The 12,642-nt window shown below is 36.7% G+C and overlaps 1 protein-coding gene across 1 annotated transcript in view; it reads left to right on the plus strand.

The window, feature by feature from the left end:
* Nucleotides 1–12,642, plus strand: part of LOC121318125 (A disintegrin and metalloproteinase with thrombospondin motifs 20-like) — a 102,425-nt gene that overhangs the window by 33,343 nt on the left and 56,440 nt on the right. Inside the window, exons 10-11 of the mRNA XM_041254443.1 lie at nt 2,741–2,882; nt 3,943–4,047. Of these exons, the coding sequence (XP_041110377.1) occupies nt 2,741–2,882; nt 3,943–4,047 (247 nt within the window). The remainder of the gene's footprint in view (nt 1–2,740; nt 2,883–3,942; nt 4,048–12,642) is intronic.

The raw sequence follows: 12,642 nt of genomic DNA on the forward strand, positions 1-12,642 counted from the left end.
TACAATATAGAAATATGGCACACACACACACAAACACATGCAGTCCACGTTACAGTTGGAACACTGTATTATAGATTTACCTTATAATGACATTATATTTGTGATTAGAGATGATTCTGTAAAGCATCCACAGCTTCAAAAATGCAATACCACTTACATTATATCACTTTGTATTTCCATTACACTCCACCATAAAATCTTTAAGTAAAGACGTTTTTGACAGACTCATCTTCAACCCTAGTTTATATATATATATAAATAAAAAACTAGCTTAGTAACCTAATTCTGTATGCTAACATTATGCTATATTTTTCATCATCAGTCTTTAACCCAACTTGTATTGTGTTGTAGCAAATCATTTTATAGTTTTTATATGATAAAAACAGATTTTTTATATTGATGAAACAGACATCACAGAATCGTTGGTCCAGGTGCAAATAACCCTAATACCAGCAATGGTAGAGGGTGTGTTTTATTTACAGGAACGCAGTCCAAAGCTACAAAAAATACAAATCATAAGTCCCAATGGAGCGAGTCCCCCTCAGCTCTACTGTGCACTTGGGGGGTGGTAAAAAGTGCAGGTGCTCAGGTGCTGACGTGTCCAATTCAGTTGTGCAGGGTGTGTGGTGTCCAAGGTGAAAGTGCTCGCAGTAGTGCGGCAGCTTCTTGCCGTGACGACTCACTCCGACCCTGGTACTGACAATAAACAAACCAAAAACACGTTGCAAACAAACGGCTCAGCAACCCAGATTCAGTGTTACCTCCAAAAGCCCTGCACTTGCAAAATGACTGCCCTTATATACCAGAAGACTCCACCCCATGATCAGCGCAACTCAGCACACCTGCCAGTTGTCTAATGCAGCACAGCTGATCACAGTAATCTCGTTCCCTAATATGGTCATTCATCCCTGCACCAAGATGGCTGACTTCCTTTTCCGCCCCTCTCTCCAAGCCAGCCCGTCTCAGTACAGGGGTGCAAGTACCTCTACTTAGCGCGCTTGGGTCAGGAGGGAGATTTACAGCTCAGATCCTCTCTCTCTCTGTCACCATGACATATTGAAAGATATAAGTATGTTTGTAAAGGCATTTATTTTCTTTCACATAAAATAAAATAAATAAAAATAATATATTTTAAACTCGATTTTAGCCACTTTAATTGCACATGTGGAAGTTTGCGGGCCACATTACAGTTGATGGGCCATGTTTGTGACCCGTAACCTTGTGAATCTCGGCTCTACAGTGTAATCTAAACACCAGGAGGTATTTTAATTCAGTTCAAAACCTTTGAAAAACCAAATCACTCTGTTCCGGTACACAACAATTATTAAGATTGTAAATCAATATAAAAAGGGATTTGATTAAACCAAATGATTTTCCTGCTAACGATATTTTGTTTATCATATAGTAAAGGGCATTTTAGTAATTCATGTTATACAATTAATCAGTCAATCTCATTCAATCACTGTCAGAAACTCAATTACATTTTTAATCTTGATGCAACTGTTGTATATTTGTCTGAGAAATTGACCTTATGATATTAACATAAAGGGTTAATTTTCTATTCTGAAGTCTCTGAAAAGGGTACAGTATATCTGTAATGTTTGCAGTACAGGCTCCTCGCATATTGTTTCCCTCCATTGAGGATGGAACATTGGGTACAAATATTGTAATAATATTTACTTCAAAAGTGAAAAGAAATACAAAGGGCTGCGACAATGGTTTCTTTAGAATTCGGATTTCTAAAAGTGTAAAGACGGTCTTTTGTAACTAACTGCATTTTAAAATTTGAAACTGGTGACAGCCAGGTGCGTTTTTTGGAAAGTTGCCATCTTAAAGAATTTGTGTCCTGTAATGATATATGTATATTCTTCACATTGCTGAGCAGCGTGCTGTATATAATATCTCAGCATTGCTGTTTTTGTAGTTTCCAACCTGGTTTTAATAGTAGACTCATAAACTATTGTCTCCCTTTGATTAGTTAATAAATTATTGGTAAAAGATATCCTACGATAGTTTTTGTTTATCGCGTTCGTTATTGCTATAGATTTTGGTTTGCTATGAGGTGTTCAAACGCTTGGTTGCATAATGTGCATAATTGCTTAATGTAAGTTAAACATAACTGTGATGTAATTTTACAGAAGCTCAATCTGATTTTGTTTCCCCCTTAGCAAGACATTTAGTAGAATGTGCACAATCTTTATTGAAAAACAATGGCTTTTTATAAAATTGCAGACTAATATAAAGAAAACTCATCTAGTCACAAACCAATAATCCTTTGGAATTAATATGTTGCAGGTGGCTTTTGACTTGGCACATGAACAAGTTAGAAATGCTGCAGCAACTTGTCATGTAATTATACATTGTATGGCATATTGTTTGATCTTTTTTTTCCCCTGGTACAGAAGGCCTTTTGAACTGGAATACTTCATTTTATAAGTACCTGGTGTGGGACAGCACTTCGTAAGAGTAGGATAAAAACGGTCTGAAATTGTGGTATTCATTCACACAAAAAAAAAAGACCATGATGTGTACATTGAAGAAGGTAAATGCCGAAATGTTAGTCTACTTGACTTTGTTTCTGATAGTTTTATCTTAATATCCTTTAGGATTATGAATGGTCTGCAGAATCTTCTCAAACGCTTACTGGTATATTGGATTTTTCGTTTCCCTCAGCCATAAGATTTTATATAAAAAAAAGTTTACTTTAGTAAGTAAATATTTTTATTTTCTCGGTGAACAGCACTGGATATGGAGAATGTCTCCTTGATGACCCGGTTAGTAGAACATATGAACTTCCTTCTCAACTTCCTGGTCAGCTGTACAACGCCAACAAACAGTGTGAACTCATGTTCGGACCAGGATCACAAGTTTGTCCCTACTTGGTAAGGCTTGTTTACTACTGCCGGGCTGCATAACTAAAGTGGCAGTGTTTCTGTATCGCTAAAGCCTTGTTTTAGTCTTGTATATTTGTGAATAATAAATTGTGTCTAATTCCAGTTCTTGTATGGTAAAAAGGAATGTGTGCAGTGCTCCACTTTTATAATGCTGTAGTCAGGAATCATAGTTAAAAGGCCATTTCATTTTTGTTCTGCCTTTTACAGAGAATGTGCATTCTACAGCATTTTGAGGAAAACCTGTGTACTGGTTCTGTGGCATAAAGGGCTCTCCTTGTTTTCCATTAGATGCATAAAGGAATAATAAGAACTCTTAATATAATAACATATACAACAACTAGTACAAAATACCCAGTTTGTGTACAGGTACTATTATAAAATCATCAAGAAAACCACTAATAATATTAACCGCACCTAAGATGAAGCATGTTTTCCCCAGGTGCAGACCGATACAATACATTGCATTGGCTCTGTGGAAATCAGTTAAAAATGAATTGCTTATCTTTCTCCAGAACCAGTTCAGTTCTCATGCAGTACAATGCATGTCTTTTGACTTCTAGACTTCTTGCATGAAGGATATAAAGCAATGTAATGCGTAGACAAGGCTGTGTGCCAACCAAATGACAGTATGGGCCTGGTTTTTCAAATTTCTTGAAAGGGTTGGGTAATAATTAGGGTCTTTTTTTATGACATTATGAAGAACATTGTTTCAGCAAGCTTGTAGTCATTTATGTAGAGTTTTCAACAACATTATCAACCTGTCAGGCAGGTCCTTAACATCTCTTTAACTAGCTGCAAGGATTTATTGTGGATAATTAAAGAGGGGAGGCTGCCAAGCTGGCATTAAAAGTTTGATTTCCAGTGGGCTTAAAATCTACGTTCATGATGTATTTAAGCAAGACCGTTCTATTCAAATTAAATGCATATTCTTTTTCTTAAATACTGATTAGTAAAAACATCTTGACGTCTGATTAGATTAGCGTTGATTTTGTTTTTATAGCGCTGGACAGCTCTAATCCTCTTGCCATCTGTGGTTTTCTTTTCACAGAAGCAGTGCAAGAGGCTGTGGTGCACAAGTGCAGAAGGGGTTCACAAGGGCTGTCGCACGCAGCATATGCCTCTGGCTGACGGGACTGATTGCGGCCATGGGATGGTAAGTTTACTCTGGTACATCAGAGTAAATTCAGGGGTATAACATTTTGACTTAACACTCTTCCAACTTCCATATTGCTGAAACTCAGAGCATACCTTTGTGCCATTCGTCGCTATGCATAACAGTGTGTTTTCATTAAACTAAAAGCAAAAACAAGAAGTTTATTTTTGCCCTTATTGACCAATGTGTTACTTTTTGAACACTGGCAAATGTGAGTTTACTGCTGCTGCTGCTTATGATCCAGAAATGTAAACTCGTTCAGGCTACCTAGGTATTCCAAAATTTTGTTTAAAAATGTCATATGTAATTTGGAGAAAGAAGTACTTTTATATTAAATACATGTTGAGTTGTAATTCATAGCTTATATATATATATATATATATATATATATATATAGATAATTATATATATATATAATATATTGATAAAAAATACGTGAAAGAGGATTACAAAAGTTATTAATAAATACCAATAATGTATTTTTATTTTAAAAATAAAAAATTAATAGAAAATGACATTTTTTCCCAAGGAATAGGGAAAAGCAGCTCTGCCTTCGGCTTTTCCTCCACATTTTCCCAGACGAGTTGGGAAATATTTATTTTGGTAACCTTCATTCATAAAGACATAATAGTCTTTCATAGTAGGATAATAAACCAGCATAGAAATCAGAATAAGAAATCCCAATATGGTCTGTGTTCTTTAGGGTATACCGACACACACACACAAACACCATATATATATATATTATATATATATATATATTATATATATATATATATACACACATACACACAGTAACTCAGTCAATATTGTTTGAGTACACCTGCTTGAAACCAGGTTTTTCATGATTATCTATGCTTTTAACTGTATAAATTTGTCTATAAACACTTAATATTTCATTATATGATGCGTGTACTTATATAAACTGATAATCGTAAGTGAATTGCATTCAAAAATTTTATTTTTAAATGAAAATGTAATTCTTGTCAGTTTCAATGAAATGGTCACCCCAACCAAGTGGATTTCAGTTTGAAGCCCAAGTCAGTTAAAAGTCTGAAATGTGTATAACACGGTGTTAGAACACTGGCCTAATATAAGTGTCTTTTTTTGTTAGATATTCTCTGAGTTAACTAGCATGTTACCTAATTAACCTTTTGTCACCAATTATTGTTAACAGGTGAGGGTCCATGGTTACTATAAATATAGGTAGCATAGGCACAACTTTGTCATTCCTCAATGTAAGGGAGCAGAATATGGGAAAATACGCTCAGTTAAGCAAAGAAAAAAGACTAATTACTTTAAGAAATGAAGGTCAATCTTTAAGACCAGGCAGGCCAAGGATGACCTCAGAATCAGAGAACAAGTTCATTCGAGTCACAAGTCTGCGTGACCGACGATTACATGCCCCTGAAATACAAGCTTAGCTAAATGCTACTAGAAGTACAGATGTTTCAACATCAACTGTTCAGAGGCGATTGCATGAAGCTGGCCTAACTGGAAGAATTGCTGCAAGGAAACCATTGTTAAGAGTGCAGAATAAGAGGAAAAGACTTGCCTGGGCCAAAGAACATCGAAACTGGACGTTTGAGGAGTGGGAGTCGGTTTTATGGACCAATGAGTCAAAATTTTAAATATTTGGGTCCAACCACCGAGTATTTGTAAGACGCAGAGAGGGTGAGCGCATGAGTTCTGCATGTGTGGTTCCCACTGTCAAGCATGGAGGAAGCAGTGTTATGGTCTGGGGTTGCTTTGCTGGTGACAGAGTACCAGAGTACCAAGTCCATGGCAAGCTCAACCAGCATGCCATTCCATCAGGATTACGGCTAGTTGGGCAGTCCTTCATTCTTCAGCAAGATAATGACCTGAAACACACCTCAAAGTTGTGCAAGAAGTATCTCGCGAAGAAGGAAAGTGAAGGACGACTCAATCTAATGACCTGGCCTGCCCAATCTCCAGATCTCAATCCCTTAGAGCTTGTATGGGACGAACTGGACAGAAGAGTCAAAGCAAAGCTACCCACAAGTTCCCTACATCTCTGGGAATTGCTGCAGAAGTGGGAAGACATGTCAGGTGATTTCCTGCTGAAACTTGTTAACCGAATGCCTCGTGTTTGTGAGGCTGTTATTAAGGAAAAGGGTGGCTATTTTGAGGAATCCAAGATTTAGAGACAATTTTCAATTTTCTTGAACATTGCTTTGATACTCCTTATGTTTTGTTTTGTATATTGTAACATGTGTTTTCATTTTCAAGTATTTATAGAAACGTATATGACGTAAAACATTGTCAATTATGAAGAAAACCTAGTTTCCAGTGTACTCAAACTTTTGACTGGTACTGTGTGTATATATATATATATATATATATATATATATATATATATATATATATATATATATATATATATATATATATATATATATATTATCTAACCATATAAAGGTATATTTCAAAATGGTATTGTATCTTTTTTGTTCTGTAAAATCAATATTTGGATTCAGACTTACAATAAGCCATTAGGATTATTTCCTTTTTTTGTGTATTGAGAAGAACCATAATATTTGCAAACTTGGAACATTTGCCCACCCCACCCCACCCAAACAATAAATTAATAACTGAATCTGGAGGTACTAAGAACATAGATGGTATCTGATGGAAAACTAATTGGGGTTAAACTATTTAATGTATGCTATACTATTGGTGTTTGGATAAAGAACTTGGTCGCACTGGGTGCATTAAAAGCTCAAGGGAAGAAAATGTCAAGCTGTTAGAAAGACTTTTTTGAGAGGAAATGCAGTCAGGGTCAACTAGCCACCTTGTTCTGAACCCTTGACCCAAACCCATTTGAAAATCAGGGTGAGGAGGTTAGTGGTTTGCATAGTGGAGTACAATGTTAAAGCCAAGTTGAGGCACACAGAAAACTTGTACTGAAAGGATTCAGCTGCAATCGGGTTCTTAATTGAATTCTAAAGTCTGTGAGGCGCAAGGCTGGCTGTATCTTTTTCATGTTGTCCCTTCTTTTATATTTAGAAGTGTCCCAATAAAGAGATTGTTCTATAGGCCGGAAAAGTGTTCTGTGTACTTTTGTGAATGGTATAAAAGTGAAACCAAATGACTGCCACTGTAACAGAGAAGCCAAAGAACTTAATTGTGGTTTGTCGAATTATTGCTCACTCAATCTCATTGCAAATTTAGCTGTCATATTTAATATTTTAACAAATTATTTTTAGACATTGCTTCACAGGTACTGTAAAACTGAAAGAAAAGACAAGCTGACAAACATTTTGAGTAATGCTTTTCATCAGTGTTGCTTCAGAATAATATTGTGCAATAAATACTTTATATATTTCAAAATAACGGTTTTATAAATATTACCAAAGTATGAGATCATCTGGTTTTGATTACGTGAACCATACATCTGTTAGCAGTTTTGCTTGGAAGGCAGTGAGATATATTTTCTTTTGCGATTTGATTGACTTTGTCCTGAAAGGCTTCATTTGGACCATTCTGTAAACAGACATTAAAAGCATTAAAACCTGCATGACCGTATCCTGGAAGACCAAGCATTTCAATAAAAGATTTCCTTGTAGTTATTTTAACACTGGAAAGATGTAGTCAACCAGAACCACAGTGCCTGCCAAACACAGTTACACCATATACTGCAGTGTCCTTTCCAAGCAAGGCAAATATAAAGATCAAACAGTGCTGTCTCCAGAATATTAGCAATATATTATTTTCTTTTTTGTTCTGATATGTCATCTTAACTATAGTCTTTTGAAGTCGAAGAAATGAAAGACAACTGTAAGCAATATTTTGGCTTACCTAAATGTACAGGGAAGCATTTTATGTGGACATGGGGTGTGTGTGCATAATTTGAATGTCTGGAGCTTTTCAGATCCGTTTTTGTCATATTCAGCACTCTGCAAAAAAGTCAGGTGGCTCCAGTGTTCTGTAATAATATATTCTCAGGTCAAAATAATGGGCCTTATTATATGTGCCTGGTTATAGGCTGCTAGGTGTCCCTTTGGGGCACTGAGTAAGCTATTATTACTATCAATGGAATAAGGCAGATTTAAAATAATCTTCAGCAACCCTCTCCCACAGGATCTTTCTGAAATGTAGCAGGCTTTCCTTGGGAGAACAGGCCTGTTTTTTATATTCTCCAGATGGAACCTATCATTACCGACTGCTTGCTGTGTAATTCAACATAATTAACTAGCACAGATCTTCTTCCGATCAGATCAGTATAGTTGTTCTTCATTATGTACAAGAAACTATAAAGAAACACTTACTGCAGTTGTCGTTTAAATATGTTGGTCAGTGCAGGTGCCTTTCCTCCAGGACTTAGTTCTTGGTTTCAGTTCAAAGTTTGTTCGGTAAAAGCATTAGAAACTTAACCAATGTCATCATAGAAAAAAAAGAAGGCAAGCTCCTAAATTAATGTTTTCTTAAATCATTGTAGACTCATTTTGTTTTAACAACGGTATTGTGCTACTTAAATGTAGTAAAAAGGTAGAGATAAAAATGAAAAGAGAAATGTTGGTATGGTTACTACGAGAAGGAATATGCTTCCGTTGAGGTGATGGGCCAAAACAATTTGCCCATATCATTGAGTGGTAGACAATATGTTGTTCCAGAAGTTGTTTTGCAAATATATGCAAATATAATATTGTCCTTTTAATCTCCGTGGTTCTGTTTTATGATTCATTATGTCACTTGGTCATCACTAACCCTGTCATCTCACGGACTGAGGCTTGTTCTAATGAGGGCATCTCATTTCTTGTTGTCTGTAAATACCTCTGCCTCACTCCTTCTCCAGAGTTCAAAGCCTTTCTTATTCTTTGGGAGCGGTGAAGCGGTGAAGCGGTGAAGCATGAGAAATCTGTCCTCTTTCATGCCTGTCCATTATTGCTTTTTCCATTCCTGTCACTGTCATTCAACAAGAGTGGAAATGATAGCAGCACACCGCACACCACATCAACCCAAATAACTACTCTCTCCAAATAAGAATCTATTTACTGACCAACCCCACCTTCTCACCCCTCCAACTCCAATATTTTTGACAGATTTATAGATTGATTTACATTCTTAATCATATCCACACATACATACCCACAGTTTTATTTTGCATAAAAAAGTAAATAAAGTATCAAAAAGACCATTTCAATATCTGCTAAAAATAAAATTAAGTACATAAGGCAGTATACAATAATACATCATATGCCAACAGAGCATAATTTATTATACTTTACTTATTATAGTGTGCGTTATATATAGTATAGTTCTTAGCTGTTATTTTTTTCTCATCTAGATGAAACTCACAGAATAATGTCCTACAGTTCAAGAAGGTCTCATTTTTGTTTACTGTTGCTGACATTGCATTTTCTTGTTTTTAGTACCTTTTCTTCAATGCAGTAAATAATTGTTTCTTGTTTGTTATTTGCTAGAGGTGACACCTGGAGGGATGGGAGACTGACAAGTTTTTTAAAACTTTGTTTTAGAGGAAATCCATTCTGTAGTATTGTTTGGCAGTCTTTAATGTATAGTGGTTGACATCACAGTTTTAACATAAACTGCACTGATCAAAATGTATATATTTTTCTAGAATAATATGCTGCATTATAACATGCTCATTTTGAGTAACAGTGGTGTTAGAGCAGGTAAACTCTGTTAAAATCTAGAACACAGAGTCCTGAACAAAGCACAAACGTGCTGCTTGATTGGCTTGATAAAGCTTGGATCTCCTCTTCACAGCAGCAATGTTCATTCTGATCCAGTATTCACTCCTGCACCTAGACTTTAGTAATCCAGTAAGGCTTGTCTTCCAGCAGTGTAAAATGAGTCGTTAAGAGATGGCTCAGTTGTGAAATTATTCCAGTACATCAGAGAGAAAAATCCTTCCTTTGGTGTTTTGAAGTGAACCGTGGCATGGTATAAATAGGTGTACATTTCTAAGCCATTCCATTTGCAGACGTTTCATTTTGTTATCATTCTGTATTGTCAACATTGCTATATAATTGCACCCATATTATACCTGACTTGTTGTTGCAGTCTTCAGCGTAGTCAAAGCATGGAAATTATTACCAGTGATGACATCAATCACAAAGCTAGTCTCACAGCTCACCAATATACACTGTGCAGTAGTGCCTTAACTAGCTAACAATGTGCCACTTCTAAACCTTCCAGTGCTTCAGGTTGACATTGTTTCAAGTTTCTCATTTAAAAACATGTCAGATTGATAACGGAACAATGTCCATAATCATCACTGCCATTACTGCAGCATTTTTGCTTGTGTTAAAGTGACATATGAAAAATGATTACCATATGATACACGTGGGTAATGTGGGTAATGTGTCCAACCTTAGAGCTGAATAGAAGTAAGTACAGCAGCTGAAAAGAAGTCTGTACAGCAGCTATTCATAATAATTTTGACAAAGATGGAAAGGTGTGGACATTAAAGCTACTGATAATGTAGTCTTAATACTAGCTTATTATCCTCCTGCAGTTTTATGTATGTTAATGTAGGTTCCCGGTATGTTTTTGATAACATTCTCACATCTTCATATATGAGCACATATAGGCACTTGAGGGTATCAGCATCCTGATCAGGGTGACCTAATTTTTCATTTATCTTTTAAGATTGGCTCTAATAATGGCTATATCTTAGGAAGCGGTTGTCTGAACTTTGAGTGGTCATTTCTTAACAGAGTTATTGAGTGTACTATCCATTCACCACAGGAGAAAATTGTTCATGGTGACATTTTCTTTGTATGTCAGTCGTATACAGTTTTCTGGTTATTCTAAAAATTACTGCTGCTTGTAAATACTGTGAATCATCATAATATTTTGTATTTTGAAATTTAATAGTTTAAAAAAATCATACCAAAGCTGGCTGTTACGCAGCTAGGCCTTTTAAATGGTCAGAAAGCAAATACCGAAGATGATAAACTCTGAATAGGATATGACAGTAACAATGGAGCTTTCTTGCAAATTGACATCTGCTGGTGTTTGATGCAGGACTTCAGAGAATAGTATGAAATATCTTACACCTTGTAATGGCATTGGAGTTAGATCTAGCAGGTGCTGCAGACTTTTACATTATCGGTATTAAAGTTATCTGTGATTGGTTAAAATGTCTGCAGCGCTGTAGAATTCCACATATATGTGTCTCAAGAAATTGAACAGACAAAAAAACATATGCCAAGTTTTGTTTGTCAAAACACCAAATGAGAATCACATGTTGAGAATAGCTGGAGAACTTTACCCTCTCACAAAGTATTGATACCCCAGTGCTTTCTCATTAAAGTGGCCTCTCATATGTTCAAGGAAGCTTTCTGATTGTTTCTTGAGGCACAGCACTGTTATAAACTGGCTTTGTAGTACATAAAGCACCTTTACAATCCAGGCCCTCACTGCTTGGAGCACAACTGTCAGGCATGCACTTTAGTACAGCACGTCACTTGTTTCTGACAGTCATTCAGTCTCATGGCAGAGTGCCCCAGTGGTCTTGTTCAGTTTCTAGCTGGTCACAAACAGGCACCCTGTTTTAGCATTCTTAGTACAGTCAGGAAACAGCAAGGTGGGAAATCTATAGGTGAAAGTGCTCTCTGAAAGTTGACAATTTTGAGATACTGTAATCCAGCTTTGCCAGTTATGTGTGTGTATGCAGCATGCTGTTATCTTTAGTCTAATATACTGTTAATGTGATAAGCACCATTTGAGTTATTTCCACTATAATGTATGATGGAAATTTAGAAAAACAATTGCATTTCTGTATTACTGGACTGTTTTAGTTGGTTCTCTAGGCTTGATGAAGCATTATTACTGTGTCATGTTAGGTTGTTGGTTTATTGACTTTTGTTCTGTTATTCATACTAATTTGGCCCAGGGGCTGGTAAAACCGATTTAGATAATCAAATTATTACTTTAACCTCCACAAATAACTGAACCACTCAATCTTTAAATATACTGTAGACTAGATCCCAGAAAAGGATGTAGGTGTGTGGAAGGGTGGTGGGTAATTCACTGACGCACGGGGGACAGACAGGTGTAATTGGAACATCACGCAGGTGTCAAGTTTTATTTATTTTCTGACTCTCGTCAGTGATTTGTTTTAGCCCGCAGAGGGCGCTGTTGTCTGTGGCCTGACTATCAACAATGATAGACAGGAGCACGGAAATATCAATCCTGGTACTTCAGTCAGTTGCGGGCGCACTCGCAGGTGCTCAAATAATAAATGGGAAAACAACAGGAGAAAGAAAAAGGGAAAATAAAACACTAATAAAACTACAAACAAAAGGTGCTGCACTTCGCAGCTTTACCCCGGTCGTTGCTACCAGCTCCCCGTCCTACACTCCCCGCTCCCTCAGCCTTCTACACACACAGTACTTTGGGGTCCCGCACAATGTTAACCCGCTACCACTACGACTCTCTTGTTCCTCCCGGGTTTGTTTCTCCCGGCTGTTCTTAATCCCGGAACAGTGCTTCCGTACACACAGCATGTCTAAAAGGGCAGACCTGAGGGAACAGCAGAGTGTTATTTTATAGGGCTAACAGTTCCCACAAGACCCGCCTCTCGGCCACTCGGAGAGAGGGAAA

This window comes from Polyodon spathula, chromosome 7, assembly GCF_017654505.1.
Source record: "Polyodon spathula isolate WHYD16114869_AA chromosome 7, ASM1765450v1, whole genome shotgun sequence".
NCBI lineage: Eukaryota > Metazoa > Chordata > Actinopteri > Acipenseriformes > Polyodontidae > Polyodon > Polyodon spathula.